Source organism: Myxocyprinus asiaticus, chromosome 11, assembly GCF_019703515.2.
Source record: "Myxocyprinus asiaticus isolate MX2 ecotype Aquarium Trade chromosome 11, UBuf_Myxa_2, whole genome shotgun sequence".
NCBI classification, from domain to species: domain Eukaryota; kingdom Metazoa; phylum Chordata; class Actinopteri; order Cypriniformes; family Catostomidae; genus Myxocyprinus; species Myxocyprinus asiaticus.
Window position 1 is genome coordinate 22665918 of NC_059354.1, and position 16637 is coordinate 22682554.

The following is a 16637-nucleotide window of genomic DNA, read 5'->3' on the forward strand; positions in this document are numbered from 1 at the left end:
TCAAACAAAGGGAGTCCAAAGCAGACTACAGATCCATGAAGCCTTGCTCACTAAAGGATCGAGCGCTCAACTCCTATTGGATGAGGCACACCACAGAATGTCCCTCAAACATGACATCATCAGGACTTCAAATAATTCTGAAATGCTTCCAGAGTTGCTTCCAGCGACTTAGTTCACTGAATACGGACGTAGCTTTTTGCTGCTCTCCGGTGCAGCCTCGTGGCATAAGGAAGTAATGTCCGACTTGAAACTGTAGCCATACAATCTCCATCTCACTGGACGAGTTGAGATTACTCTGTGTTCAACCGAACACTCTAACGGATCCGAAGGAGACCGCCGAGCAATTCGCATCTTCATCCGTTGGCCTACAGAAGTGAAGAGATTAAAGATTTCTCTTCCATCTTCAATCAAGTCGATATTTCTGAGTTCTCCGCCAGCCTGCCGTCAATCAACAGCCGTACCGGCCGCCGACAGCGCAAGGAAACGGCCTCCCGTCATCACACGAGCCTCAAGGAACCGGGTCAAAGTTAAAGGACGGAGGAAAACACATTCTACCTGTGTCCTCATGCGATTCAAGTAAGAGGTTGACGTCTGGGCAGAGATAGAATATTATAGTGTGTTATTCTTGTGTTTCAAGGTTTTTGCTTGTACAGTTTATGGACCGCCATGTCCGCTCATTATTAATACTCAGGGTATTAATTATCACAAATTTGTTTTGCTGTATTGTGGTCCAACCAAATTGGATTGTTGTGCATTTTCGCCATCGCGGGTGAGACAGCAACTGAGTTCATCCATTAAAGAGTCAAATAACAAGGGACTTTTACGAGCCCCGCTCGTAAAACCGCGTCTCTGAGTGATGAACACAGCTGTTTTCTCTCCAGCTATCGCGAAATCAGCTTTTGGGCTGTCACTTGATAATCTCTCTCTCTCTCTCTCACTAACCACACTGACACACACACACATAGTCACACACACACCTTATGTGTTATAGGATTATTTTTATTTCCATATCTAATCATATCACTGTTTAGTTTGTAGTTGTAAGTCGGAAGTTTATTGACTGCATTGTATTAATTATTAATTGATATTACTGCATAAATAAACTTTGTTTATATTACAAAGAGAAGTGTTTTGGTTTGTTTTGCATACGCCTGTGTCATGCTGACGAGATGTCAGTGCTCGGATTCAAACCTTCATTCATTGTTTTTTATTCGAAAATCGATATTCTTCGGATGCCGATTTTCCTAAGAAAACAATCTAATATTGAGACTGTTTTAATATTCGGTTATTAGTCCCTGATTTCAGGGTGGTGCTCCGTCAGTGTTGATCCTTATTAATATTCTATTGATTTTTGATAACTGATAATTATCTTTGATTGAATTTGAATGATCAATAAGCTAGTGTTAATTTTAATGTTTCATCGATGTTAACAATTAACGATTATCTTTGATAAGTGTTGATTTTAAAGGATTAAAAAAAAGACTAACATTGATTCTCATCAATGTTCTATTGATTTTAATAATTAATAATTATCTTTGATAATTATTAATTATTGCTAATAACCAAACTTGCTCCTAAACGTAGCACACTACATTTACTGGAGTCCCATATGAGGTTTTAATGAGTTAGATCCAATTAATTAATTTAAATATTGATTAATAACTACAGAAATAATTACCAATTATTTCTGATAGTAACACTGATCTAAACAACCAGTAACTGAAAACATGTTCATCATAGAACAGATGCATTTAAGTAATTGGTTTAATTTTTGACCAGTAATTTTTTTTTTTTTTTTTTTTTTTTTTTGTGAATTGCATTTGTAATGCTTTTTTTTAATACATAAATAGATCTGGGGGAAAAAATTAGCATTGCGCCATTGACCATCACATGGTAGTGGGTTACCATTTCATTGGGGAACTATTAAATATGACAAATGAGTCAGCAGTATAGATAGAATGGATGATACTATAATTTTTATGACCAAGAGACACTCTAGTAAGATTCAAGGATTGCTTGCCTCTTTCACGCTCATTTGTCTTTATTGTCTTTATGCCAGTGTATTACTCTGACATGCTGACAATTTCTTCTGTCACACTGAATTATATGATCTTGGGTGTCTGCAAGGAATCTTCCAACTACCATATTTATGTTTAACTTACAACTGACTTGGTAACAGTGTTACCCATCAGTGTATGGTAAGTGCTCTTCGTTTGGCATTGGTTGCTCTGTCATAAATTATTAGACTGGTTTAACTGTTTACCATTTTCTGTTGATGAAACGAAGGTTGAATTGAATTTGATACCTGTCAGCATGCTGTACAGATTTTATACTTTTTCTTTTTATGTTTGTGATTTAGTGTTGGTTGAGCAAATGCAACTTTGACTTATTGTGGGCCCTCTGATGTCCCTAACATGGCACTTACTGAAGATTTTTATTTTTAGTAGAAGTGTGTCATTTCTGTGCCACTAAATAATTGCTGTTTTCAAACAGATTCCAGAAAACTGTCCCTGTCTTCCATGGATCTAGTCCCCAAACTCACACCACTGGTTGAGGCAATATTTCTGTTTTAGGCTGGACAACCATTTAAACAAACAAAGCATTGTTTTGAAAGCACCCCAGTGTTGCACTTTTAGGTGAAATCAACCTGCAAATGACACTTATTTGACTGCATTAAGGTGGAATGCAATAAATTATTTTAACATTGAAAAAAATTACACTAACTCACTCACTAACACATTTTTAGACTCAATCTATGAAGACGTGTAAAAAGATCCCCTCTCTGTTTTTTTTTGTGTCTCTGGCATTGAGACTGCGCTTCAACAGATGTCTTAACTTGTAAAGTGTATGCGAGCAGACTGAGATGATAAGTGCTTCATGTAGAGCTTACAGCTAAGTGTTTTGTGTCCTGCTGTAATGCTCTGTGTGTGTTTGTATTATAGAAAGAATGAGAGAAGTAGAGCAAGGAACCAAAAAAACAAAATACTGTAACGGACACTTTGATGTTCCATTTCAGTGGGGAGGGGGTGTTTTTGGACGAGACCATTTAGAACCATTTTGTTTGCACTGTATGCATGCTTGTGATAGAGTGCCAGGAAATAACATGAAGACAAGGTTGATAGAGCATCCTGTGGAGAGTGAAGTTATGTGTATATGTGATTCTGTGTGACAAATGGGGAAGGCAGTTGCTTTTAGCATCATTTCATATTAATCTATCAGCCACTGCAAGCAAAAGCACTTAGAACAAAGTTTATTTTGCCTCACCCTACTTGTTACATGATGCTATAGTGATGAGCATGACTCCACTCCCTCCTTTGGGCAAGTTCTTTGAGTTTATTCATAATACGGAGGCAAACATGATCAAGGAGCAGTGGTGTAAAGTATTTGAGTAAATGTACTTTGTTACTGTACTTAAGTATTTTTTGGCTACTTTGTACTTGTACTGAGTATCAAAAATATAAGCAACTTTTACTCTCTACTCGACTACATTTTTGATTGAATATATGTACTCTTTACTCCACTACATTTGAACTGACACTTACCGTTACTCGTTACATTGTGATTGTGCACGACAAGTCGGCAACTTTATCTGCAGTGGCTTATTTCTTGGGCGGAAGAGGCGATATCACCATCTGCAGGGTATTGAAGGTACTGGATGCTATTTGCCTATATGCGCTAAATGAGGCTACTCCACGTGAACGTGAATTAGCAGCTTGCCAAATGCCAGGTGTTTCACATAAATTAGCGACATGGCTACAGCCACTGATGAAGCCGAAGCCAGCACATCATGCAGTGCCAGCACTGACGACCATCCATGGCCTTATTTGAAAGAAATGTTTTCAGTTGCCAGTGTACAGAATGACTCTTACAGGATGCAGTGTCTACTATGTTTGCCACGTACCACGAAAATAAGTGCTTTTAAGAATTCATCGTCAAATTTGAGGAAACACATTGAGGTAAGAGTCTATTTAATGGTAATTTAATGTGAATTTAGCCAAATGAATCTATACAGACCATGTCTGACTTTACAACGGTATTGTAAGCATAATGTTTGTTAACAACATTACAAACTTTGCTGTTTGTTAGCAATACCAAAAGTTAATACAGTTACTGATATGGCAAAAACCACTGCGACATGACTGTATTTTAGTTTAAAATTTTTAGTGCAATAAATGTATCACTGAAATCTAATGATCTAATCCATTTGATTGTTGAATATGGGAAGTCTGCTAACAGATTATACATTTTGCATCAGGTGTATTTAGCTGTGAGTTTGTGATGTATTTATCATTGAATTTATATGTATTTTACTAAGTTGAAAAATAACACTGCTCCTCTTTGTTTCATTTTAATACAGAGAAAACATCCTAATCACTTGAAAAACTACTCAGACCTGACCTCGATCGGTCAGAAGACAAAAATATGGAGCCCCTAACGAAACAACTCTAAATGGGAGAGACCAAGATCATTTCTCAAGCAACCGTTGATAAAGCTGTACTGCGATTCATTGTATACAGTCTCCAACCTTTTAGCGTGGTTGAAAAAGATGAATTTAAGGGCCTGATTCATGACTTGCAGCCTAACTCTACTGTACGATCAAGATCAACCATCTGTGCCAAGATAGAGGAAGCTGCAGGAGGAATGAAGAAAAGTGTAACAGAAGCCATGAGTGGGGTGGAATACATCTGTACAACCACTGATTGCTGGAGTTCAAGGCGGTGCAGCTTTATAGGTATGACAGCGCACTGGATTGACCCAGACAATCTACAACGATGCTCTGCAGCACTTGCCTGTCGACAATTAAAGTGACATACACACTGAATTTGAGATCCATGAAAAAGTTGTCTGTATAACAACAGACAATGGATCAAATTTTTTGAAAGCCTTTCGTGTCTATGGAGGTGTGAACATACACGGCAACAACACAGAAAGTGCAACAGCAACCCCATCAGAAGATGAGGATGAATCTGACACTCAAGATGAGGAGAAATGTGAGGAGATTGAATATGTTGAGGTTGCTGAAATTCTAGCCAAGGATGATCTTGAATTTCATTTGCCCAAGAATCAACGTTGAGCTTGCCATCTTCTGAATCTGGTTTCCACCGTGGATGTTGACACTGCTCAATCGGATGAAACATACAAAAGGTTATCAAGATCATCCTTCTCCAAATGTTGGGCCTTGTGGAACAAGAGTGGCCGGTCCAACAAAGCTGCAGAGATGATGGAAGAGGAATGTAGTATGCAGTTAATTCGTCCAAATGCCACACGATGGAACTCTTTGTTTCTTTCAGTGGAGAGGATCCTGAAGATCATGAAGGAAAAGGGAGATAGTGCTTTCCGGAATCTCTGTGCGGAATTCAAAATCCCTATGTGAGTAATGTTATAATGTAATGATGCTATGCATTTTCTTTTAAAGTTTCTTTCAGAGACTTTATGCCTTTTTCCACCAGCAAAAGTGAATATTTGTATGCCATCAAGGCATCCTGAATTGTCAGGTGAAATAATAGATTTTTTTTTTTTTACTATTCATTCAAAAATGGGAAATAGGAGGGGTAGCAGCAAATCATTACAAATCAATGCAAATTGTTCTACTATCCTATGATGAAACATTTCTATCCTGATTGAGTAGAATCTATATTTTGCAGTAATCAGCTACTTTAAATAATCTTAAACAAGGTTTTTCTTTTATAGGTTCACTCCTGCAGAAAAGGTTTTTCTTGGGGAATATGTCACAGCTATGGCCCCTGTTGCCAAAGCGATTAATATCTTGCAGGGAGAAACCAATGTGCACATGGGCTGGCTTGTACCAACACTCAATGTCATGGTTTCCAAACTAAAACGAGCCAAGATATCCATGAAACTCTGCAAGAGCCTGGTAGATGCAATCCTTGCAGGTGTGAACAAGTGCTTCGGTGACATGCTCAATGATCCTGAGCTGATTGCGGCTGCAATCCTGCTTCCAAAGTTTAAAACTTATTGGACAACTGATGCTGCCATCCTCAAACTCGGTTTGTTGACACAGGCATATAAAACTAAATGAAGAGCAGTGACATGCTAATTAGTACAGATTTATTTATTTTATTTATTTATTTTTTTTATTAATTGCAAACTGATTTTAGAACAAACTTACCCATTTAGATGGAATAATGGGTGTTCTAGTATTGTATATAATTTGGGGACATTTGGCAATATTCTATATACATTTATCAGTAATGTGTGAAATTTTTGGAACCGTGGAATGCTGAGATAATATATTTAAACTGAATAAGTGCATATAAGCTTAATAATTTTAAAAGCACTAAAAATGCTTTTGAATTAATTTTTAAATTGTTGCAGAAACATTTCCAAATGTGTATTGTATTGTAGGCCTTGACTACATAAAGGGAAATATGGAGGAGAACTGTCAGCTTACAAGTGATTCCACTTTATCAGAGGAAGAGTATTTCTTCAAGCCATTGAAGTCATCCCAGGCACAACAAGGCCCAGCAGTGCTTGATGGCTATCTGACGTGTGCTGGTGACGACATGGGTGTCCTGAAAACCTTCCCACCTCTATTGAAGTTGTCATTAAGGCTCAACACTCCCCTACCTGCATCTGCTGCTTGCGAGCGACTTTTTAGCAGTGCTGGCCTCATTTTCAGTCCAAAAAGAGCTAGAATAAGTTCCAAGAACTTTGAGAACCAGCTTTTGTTGAAGTTGAATAAAAATATTGCCCCCCTCTGAGACTGAGAGGTACATCAAAGTCAGCTGTGAATATTTGATTTTACTTTTTTTATTTGATTTGTCCATTGTATACTGAAAAGACCTTTTTGAAAAATTTTTTTACTTATGCCTTTTTTGAACACTTGAGTTTGACTGAGACTGACTTGTTTGATCTGTGTTTTATTCTGCCATGTTGAAATATTGAGGTGTTCAATTTCATTTCTATATTAGGAAATAAAACCTCATAAATAAACTGTTTCTTGTTTTTCACTGACATATTTCTTGGTGTTGAGGACTAGTGCATCTTTGAGCCTACATTCAGTATGAGTAAAATACTTAAGTACTTTTAAAATCGGATACTTTAAGACTTTTACTCAAGTCGTATTGGAATTGGTGACTTGTAACTTGTAATGGAGTCATTTTTACAGTAAGGTATCTGTACTTTTACTCAAGTATGGTTTTCAAGTACTCTTTACACCTCTGTCAAGGAGGCAGTGAGTGAGAGGTCTTGTAAAATAATTTTTCAAGACGGCATTAAAATAAATGACTCAGATGTTCAGATGCCCTTTGCTCAGGTCTGCTGCAGTACTTAAGAAATACCACAGCAGGAGTGCTATTGTGCTGATATTAAGGGTTTAGCCTACACTGTAAAAAAAATTCTGTGTGAAAGATCCCTTGTTTTTCTGATGAAGCGTGGCTGGGTAAACTGTCCATGTAAGTTTCTTTATTTTGAATACTTTTCAGTCTCACACAAAAAGGTTAGATTTTCAGCATATCAGAAGCACGCTCAAAACACTGCTGCGTGCATCTCTCTCTCTCTCTCTCTCTCTCTCTCTCTCTCTGGCAGTCTGGACTGCCTTTTTATCCCTCTCCAGCTCTCACTGTAACACAAAACAGCTGTTAGGGATATTTTCACACATTTGTCAATCCTTAACGCTCTTCCTCTCCCGCCTGGCTCTCCACAGGCATCACTCGGCCATGCCCCCATCTCCACATACCCCCATTGCCGGACTCAGGCTGGGGAGCCTTCCGGCCTGTCACTTACTCCCGCCTCCCATTTCTGTAGAGGAAATCCACAACAGCCATCTGCGCCCCTGGCCTGTGGACCAACTCGAACTTAAAAGGCTGGAGAGCTAGTTACCAACGGGTGATCTGCGCGTTGGCATCCTTCATGCGATGGAGCCACTGGAGCGGGGCTCCGAACAGAGGGTGAAAACACTTCCCAGCAGATCGTATCGGAGGGTGAGGACTGACCACTTGATGGCTAAACACTCCTCAATTGTGCTGTACTTAAGATTAATGTACAGCATGGGGCGCTCCTCCCCCTCCACCATCTGGGACAGTACCGCTCCCACCCCCCCTGTCTGATGCATCCCTCTGCAAGATAAAGGGAGAGTTAAGTCAGTAGAGAGCAGCTTTCACCTGCGTGAACGCCTGCTGACACGGCTTCATCCACTGGACCGGATCTGGTGCCCCCTTTTTAGTCAGATCAATCAGCGGGCTGGTGACAGTCGAATAGTTAGGCACAAACTAACTTTCTTAGGTCTCAGGCAGGCTGCAATCGCTGCGGTCTTATCAATTTGGGGCCGCACCTGCTGATGACCCAAGTGGAAGCCCAGATACAGTACTTCCTCCCACCCAATTGCGCACTTCTTTGGGTTTGCTGTGAGTCCCTCTCATCTCAACGACCTCAGGACATCCCTCAGATGCCGCTGCCAATCATTACTGAAAATAATGATGGTTATCTGCATATGCAGCGTGCATAGTTCTGTCCATGAGCCGCTGAAACATAGCCGGGGCCCTGAACAAACCAAATGGAAGCGTAACGAATTGATGTAATCCGAATGGTATGGAAAATGGCATTTTTTCACAGTGCATGGGAGTTAAGGTGATCTGCCAAAATCCCTTTGTCAAGTGCAGTGTCGAATAAAAGCGAGCCACGCCTAACCGATCAAGCAGTTCATCAATCGGGTATGCATCAAACTTATCAAATGGCAAGCTCTGCGCACTTTGCTAGTTTTAATAATATTTGTCATAAACCGGTGAGATTCGATACACCCTGATTCTTAACTGTTCGAAGAAGACAATATGTCAAAGAATTCAAAATCCTCGGGTTCTGGAGATATTAAAAGACACTTATGTGCTCAAGCTGATTCCCTGCAGCAGCAGGCCAAAAGCCTTGGACTCAATTCAGACGGTGAACTGAAAGAAATCCAGTGTGAATTGATGAATGTGTCGGCAATGCTGACTAAGATTGTTGTAGACTTGGAGGATCTTGCTGTGTTACGTCGATCGATCACTTCCATGGAGTTAGATACAAGATGGTCTGACGTCGAGAGATGGATCGATTATCTGGAGTCATCGGAGAAGGAATTAGCTGCTAATCCGCTAGCGACCAAGGGAGATTTGGAACACGTTTTGGAAAAGTTGGAAGACCTTGAGAATCATAGCCGGCGAAACAATGTTGGAATTGTTGGAATTCCTGAGCATAAAGAAGGCTGAGATATGGTGAAATTCCTAGACAAGCTCCTCCCGAGTCTGCTTGACATAACAGGCCTGGAAATCGAGCAAGCTCACAGGCTCAGAGATCCATGGAGTGAGACAGGCCTGATCAATTCTGGTCAAATTCCTGAGATCATCCGATAAAGATCTCGTGTTACGTGAGGCGAGGAGTAAAGGAAAGATCTCTTGGAATAACCACAGCATTTTCTTGCGAATTCGATGAGAGAAACATGAACGATTCAGGGAATGCAAGAATCTCTTACATCAACGGAAGATCGCTTTTGCTCTGATGTTTCCGGCCAAACTGAGAATAGATACTGCATTTACATTTATGCATTTGGCAGACCCTTTATCCAAAGCAACTTACAGTGCACTTATTACAGGGACAATCCCCCTGGAGCAACCTGGAGTTAAGTGCCTTGCTCAAGGACACAATGGTGGTGGCTTTGGGGATTGAACCAGCAACTTTCTGATTACCAGTTATGTGCTTTAGCCCACTACGCCGCCACCACTCCATACTTAGGATGGCCGTAAAATATTTACATGCCCACAGCAAGCATTGGCCTACATAAAGTCATTGGAGTGAGTAAACCATTTGGTGATTTTCATTTTGCCGCCTAGTGGACCTGTCTCACTGAACATACACTTGACTGTCCAGGGAAACTGAGCGCCTTTTTCGTTTCGTTTTGTGCTGGTTCCGCCTAACTTCTTCGGGACAGCTTGTGGATAAATCTGGTTGTTTTGGGTGCTTATGCCTCCTGTTGGCTGGAGTTGGTTTTGTGCAATATTTCTTGCAGGACATTGGAGTGAGTTTGACTGCCTGAAGAACTGAACGGCCCGGTTTTTTTTTTTTTTTTTTTTTTTTTTGTGCTGGTTCCACTAGAGGCTGGAGTTTGTTTTGTGGAGGCACACACCTTCGAGACAATTGAGCGGACGAATCTACAATTTTTTTTTGTTTATTCCACTTATGGGCTGGAGTTTGTTTTATAGATTATCTTTTGTTGTGTAATTCTGTATTACAAATTTTTTTTATTGAAAAACCGGACTTGAGCAATCCGATGGCAGAGTTGTTGCGGGGGCTCTCGTAGGCGTACATGGACTGTCTGAGTTTAGAGGGATGGACGCCGGTTGGCGCTGTCGCTTGTGGGGTTAATGCGCACGTTTTTCTTTTTTCTGTTTTTTTTTTTTTTTTTGGGGGGGGGGGGAGTTCGGGGGTTGATTGCACTAATGTGGAATGTGGTCTTTATAATTGTATTTTTGACACACAATCTAATTTCTCTGTCAGAATGTCAGTGAGTGGATTATCTCTCTCCACGTGGAATGTGAATGGGTTGGGGCACCCCATAAAAAGAAGGAAGGTTATTTCTTTTATTAACCGTAAGGAATATGATATAGTGTTTCTTCAAGAAACACTAAGAAGATATGAGGTGGACATTTTTTCTTTAGTGCTAGCTCAAGTAAGAGCAGGGGAGTCATTACATTGGTAAATAAACATCTACAATTCAAATGTCTCAAACAGATTAAAGATAAATTAGGAAGAGTCATTATTGTTTTAGCAGAAATTCAGGGGCAAAGGTTGATTTTGGCTAATATTTACGCACCTAATGCTGATGATCAGGGCTTTTAATAGATCTTGAAGGGATGTTGCAAGCCACTGGCACCCCTCATGATATAATATTGGGAGGACACTTTAATCTTTTGATGGACTCAGTCCTTGATCATAGTGAAGCAAAAGTGTGCAAAGTCCCTCATTTCATCTGTTGTTGATTGCTCAGTTGGAAACATTTTAGTCTCAGATCACACTCTGGTAAGTTTAGAGGTGTTGCCACATATGGAGGAAAAGAAATCATATAGTTGCCACTTTAATGTATCCCTTTTGCAAAATCCTGATTTCCAACAAATGTTAAAGGCTGAAATCAATGTTTATATGGAGACCAATTGGTCCTCAGTATCCTCTGTGGGTATGGCTTGGGAGGCACTTAAGGCGGTTCTTAGGGGTCTGATCATACAGTACACCTTATTCATCAAAAAATCCAAAGCACGAGAACTCATGGAGTTGGAAGAGAATATTAAAAGTACCAAGACAGAGCTGAAGAGCCGAATGTCGTCTTAAGGCCTCAGAGAATTGACCCGATTGAAATTCAGATATAATACTATTTTGTCACGGAAAATGGAGTTTTGGTTATTTAGGGCAAGAGAGTCATATTTTGAGTCTGGGGACAAAGAAGGGAAGCTTTTGGCTAGATATATAAAGCAGAGAAAGTTTTTTTTTCTACCATTCCCTCAGTGAAATCTGCTGGTGGTGAAATTTTTACCTCAGCCATTGATATTAATAATGCTTTGTAAGAATTCTATCTTGATCTTTATAGTTCCACGTCTTCGTCTACTGATGAAGATATTAGAAACTTTGTGGAACCATTAGATTTCCCTAAACTGACGACTGAGACAAAAAATTATCTTGATTCTGAGATAACCTTGGAGGAGCTTGACGAGGTAATACTTACCTACAGGCAAGGCTCCGGGGTCAGATGGTTTTGCCGCTGAATATTTTTAGATCTTATGCTACAGAATTGGCTCCACTTTTGTTATAAGTTTATACGGAATCATTAAAGACTGGAAAGCTTCTGCCAACCATGACGCAAGCCCGGATCAGTCTGATTCTTAAAAAGGACAAAGATCCAAGTGAGTGTAAGAGATACCGTCCAATTTACCTGATCCAGCTAGACGTTATAATTTTGTCAAAAATTTTGGCTAACCGATTAAGTAAAGTTATGACATCTCTTATACATACAGATCAGGTGGGGTTCATTTGGGGCTGCAGCTCTTCTGATAACATTAGGCGTTTCATCAGTATCATGTGGTCAGTGGCAAATGATCAGACTCCAGTCACTGCCATCTCAGTTGATGCTGAAATGGCGTTTGATGTGGTAGAGTGAGATTATCTTTTTAAGGTTTTGGAAATATATGGGTTTGGAAATACTTTTATTGAATGTATTAAGTTACTTTATAGACACCCGGTAGCGGCGGTACAATCAAATGGATTCATTTCAGATTATTTTACTCTGGATAGGGGCACCTGGCAGGGTTGCCCTCTTTCCCCATTATTGTTCTGTCTTGCCCTGGAACCATTAGCAGCTGTGATAAGAAAGGAGGATGATTTTCCAGGGGTGATGATGGGAGGTTTGGTGCATAAGATTTTGCTTTACGCAGAAGATATTTTATTATTCGTCTCTGACTCCATTAGATCTATGCCTTGTCTCCACATAATTATTAATTCCTTTTCTAAATTCTCAGGTTACAGAGACAATTGGTCTAAATCTGAAGCTTTGGCTCTGACAGGTACTGCCCAGTAACGGCTTTTCAACTGGGTGCCTTCCAGTGGTCCAAACAGGGCATTTTATTCCCAGCTAATTTGTGTGATTTAGTTTAACCCTTTAATAAAAATGTTTTCAAGTGATGTGAGCATGTGGGCTTCATTACATTTATCTATGATTGGGGAGGTTAATGTTCAACTACCTGCTACAGTCCCTACCTGTAGATGTCCCCCTCTCTTATTTCAAGCAATTTGATAGCATAGCAAAGTCCTTTATTTGGAATGGTAAACATCCCAGATTACATTTCAACAAGTTACATAGGCCAATTGACATAGGTGGGCTAGGCCTACCCAAGATTTTGTTTTATTATTATGCATTCGGTCTCAGACATTTGGCTCATTGGTCACCTCCACCTGAGAGAGCCCCTCCCTGGTTTTGTATTGCACAGGAAATTCTTGCCCCTATTTCGCCATTGCAAAGCCTTTCTATCAAACTAACCCCGTTATCTCGCATTTGCACGTGGTTCAGGGGAAGGGAGTTTAATGTAAATAATTGATTCTGTTTTTTATGTTGGTTTGTATGTTTTATGCTTGGAATCAATAAAATTGTTAATAACAAAAAATGGGCATGTAACAGGGTCTCTGTAGCACCCCATTTTCACCTAGAGTCAACAAACTTGGTATATGTTGTTCTTTTCAAGCCGAACAACTTATTGCAGTCATTAGCTCGACCAACAGGAAATCAGCCATTTTGGAATTTCTGAAAATCACAGGCTTTGAACTTTTAAAAATTCATGTGATTGTCACCAAATAATGTCACCAACATTATGCCAAGACATTGAAGATGCTAAATTGCTAATGGATTTTTAATATATTGAACGGTGTTGCAATGGCGAGGCAATAAATGAATGGCAAAATTGTTAACAATAATGTCAAAACACAGCTGATGTAAAATAATGAAGGGATTCTTGATATCTTGAAAAGTGTTGTCATGGCAACAGAGGAAATTCTATGATGTTGTAGTGTATTCGGGTGTATTTGACAAATCAGCCATATGTTTAATAATGCTTATGACATGAATGTGTCTATGGTGGGTCACGGTCATAGGGCCTCCAGCTGGCAACAATGGTGTAGATGTTCAAGGGTATTCCAAAACTTGCCATAATTATACATTTATTTAATTTGTCACACACATCAAAGTTGTTGACCATTATGTCTGAGCAGAAGGTAAGACATGGTGTCTGTCTTGTTTACTTGACCAAATGCATGTCCATCATGCATTGTTTTCCGAAAGCCACCGGGTGGAAATGGACCCATGGTGCTTGGGCCTGTCATCACTGCTTGCAGCTATATTTGGTCATTACTTCTGGAAGGGCCACTATTGATGAACTGCTTGTCATTATGTGCCTTTCTGTAATTACTACAGTGATTAACAATACATTACAAAGTGAAAAGCAGATTTCTATAGTTTCAGAAGTTAATATATCAAGTTTATCATTTAATAATATAACAACAGTTGTGCACCTTAAAATATACAAGCATCAAAATTACATCCCGTAAAGCCTGAAACGTGGTTTCCTTATTTTTTACGGTGGATTTCTGGCAACCACAGCTTCCAGTTTTTCACCATAAATTTAACAGGATTTTCTTTTACAGTGTAGCTTTTCAGATAGAGATGCATTTTTATTAAAGATGGCTGTCACTCAACTGCTAATTGAAGTGGTAGCACTTGTATTTGTCTGCTTCATTTCTTAGTGTGTTAGCATCTGAATGTGTTTGTATGAGAACAGATGTATGCACCTTCATTTATGTGTCCTGTTTTCAGTCACTTGCATGTGTGGAGTTTTGACCCTTTTCACTGAATATTGTCTTTCAGGTCCCTCAGTATGAGTCGAGATGGATGGAGAAAGAAAGCCAGTGATGATGATGGATGGGGAGGAAGGGTAAGAAGCTATCATTCTTTATTGTTACACAATTCTCAGGAATATGTGATTCTGATTGGTTAGTCACAGCACTCTGTGGTCAAACATTTTTGTATTTAGGCCATTTAACTGTATAATTTACCATTGACCCAGACCAGACACCTGGTCATTGAGCTTGATCACAATGACATCTTAATACAAGGACAACATTTTTTATTTGCACAGTGTTTTGGAAGCAAATTTACAAAATGCACTATATTGAAGGCTTGGCTCTTAATATTCATGAGCCAAGCCATAACCATTGGAAGGTTATGGAACAACATTACTATGACCTAATTAATGTACAAAGGCCTGCATTGTCTTTATTTCAAATCAAAAAATGTTGTCCATTTAGTTATTTATTTGGTAAGAAGCTGTGCAATAAGCAGGATAATGTAGAGTCATCTTGTCTTAATTGCTAAATAAACCACGTCAGTGTGATCTGGATGGGAAGGGGTCTTGTATTTTACTGTAAACCCTAATAAGGTAGCAGAACTCAAAACATTTGAGGCAGTCAATTACCTTAAATTTTTAATGTTTCTAAACTCCAAGTTTAAGTTAATAGAACTCTCAGATTTTGTCCTAAACATGCATCATGGAGGCAGTGAGTGAGAGGTCTTGTGTATACATTTTTCTAGACAGCATTAAATTAAATGACTCACAGATGTACAGATGCCCTCTGCTCAGGTGTGCTGCAATACTTAAGAAATACCACAGCAGGAGTGCTATTGTGCCGATATTAAAAGGGTCATCGTATGCTTTTTTACATTTTCAACTTCTTTTAGTGTGTAATGTTGCGGGTTGAGCATAAAAAATGTCCACTCCAAAGCGAGTTATTGTCTATATTAGTTTAGCACTGTTTCTGAACTCCCTAAAAGGACTACATTGTAGTCCTGAGTTTTTTTCCAGGATCCATCCTAAATAATTACCGCCCAAGGCATGTTCAAAAAATAAAGGCGGTGAGGCCTGGTTGAGTTGCTGTAGTAAAAAAAAAGCGAGCCGAGCTATACCGTGCAGTGGAAAAGCGCCAGTGTGTTGTCGACATGTCGAAGAGACGCTGTTTTTTCAACCCCGGTTCCAAACCCCCTTATTTTGGCCTTGCTAAGGACAAAGAGCGTTGAGAACAGTGATTAAAAATTTTTTTTAACACTGTTCCAGGACATTATAACCCTAAAGTTTATCTGTGTGCTGCACATTTTACGGAGGACAGCTTCCATAACTTAAGGGAATACAATTCCGGCTTCTCTAAAAAGCTTGCCTTGAAAGACGAAGCAGTTCCTACTTTGTCGGGACTATGTTGCGTTTCTGGATTACAACCTGTAAGTATGTTTTATTATTTGTTAATGTTTCTCTTATTGACAGTTCTAATTCAAAGTATTGTGTTGTAGGTACGATATAGATTAAGTGCGAAGCTGTTTGGCTCTGCTAGCTAAATTGTGTTGATAGATTTTCTTTTTTTTTTTTTTTTTTTTTTTTTTAAATCTGCGGCCCCACTTTTTTCACTTTTGTAAGTTTCTGTTCAAGGCTCGTAGTTCTGGATTACAAAGATTCGGCTACACCCATTCTATGAAAAGATAATTAAATGTGTGTTACATTCTTTAGCGGCGTGGGGTCTTGAGAACACCCTCTGACTCGTTAGACTCCTTGGCCCGTGCGCCGTGGAAGAAATGCTCCCGGCGTATCGTCCTCTGTGAAAGCTATTTTGTGTAATACATGGATATTTTGTATACAGAAACTGCAGTTACTTTTGAATAATTTATAACATCGCATCTGAGATGTATAAGAGAATTACAAAATAAAAACATACCATTGTGAAACGCCCTGTTCAAGTCTTGCTTTGTAACTGGTTCTTGTCGATTCACTTGTACTTCTACATTCTCATTATCTGACTCGGGCTCGAATTGATAAGGCAAAATTGACGCCATTGTTAATGTTTACATCTGAGAAGCTGAATCTAGAGGTTATGGTAAGGGGCGTAACATATCGCACACACCCTCGAAGTGGTCGACCAATCACAACACACTGGTCCGCACGAACAATCAGAGCACATTGCTCTTTTCGGAAGGAGTACTGGGAAGAGAGGTGATGCAGAAATGTATAATATGTGAAAAATAATGTGTTTTATTTATTTATTTATTTATTTATTTATTGTTTTTAAAA

General features: G+C 39.3%; 2 protein-coding genes across 2 annotated transcripts in view; both read left to right on the forward strand.

Annotated features, from left to right (window-relative positions):
• The window catches only part of LOC127447938 (DNA repair protein REV1-like), a 50693-nt gene that overhangs the window by 11260 nt on the left and 22796 nt on the right, over window positions 1-16637 (forward strand). The window contains exon 2 of the mRNA XM_051710178.1: window positions 14393-14459. Within this exon, the coding sequence (XP_051566138.1) occupies window positions 14403-14459 (57 nt within the window). The 5' untranslated portion in view covers window positions 14393-14402. The remainder of the gene's footprint in view (window positions 1-14392; window positions 14460-16637) is intronic.
• LOC127447941 (uncharacterized) lies at window positions 1671-6886 on the forward strand. The gene is made up of 4 exons (XM_051710182.1): window positions 1671-3956; window positions 4358-5370; window positions 5692-6008; window positions 6367-6886. The coding sequence occupies exons 2-4, from the start codon at window positions 5219-5221 to the stop codon at window positions 6720-6722; spliced, it is 825 nt and encodes a 274-aa protein (XP_051566142.1). The 5' UTR covers window positions 1671-3956; window positions 4358-5218; the 3' UTR covers window positions 6723-6886.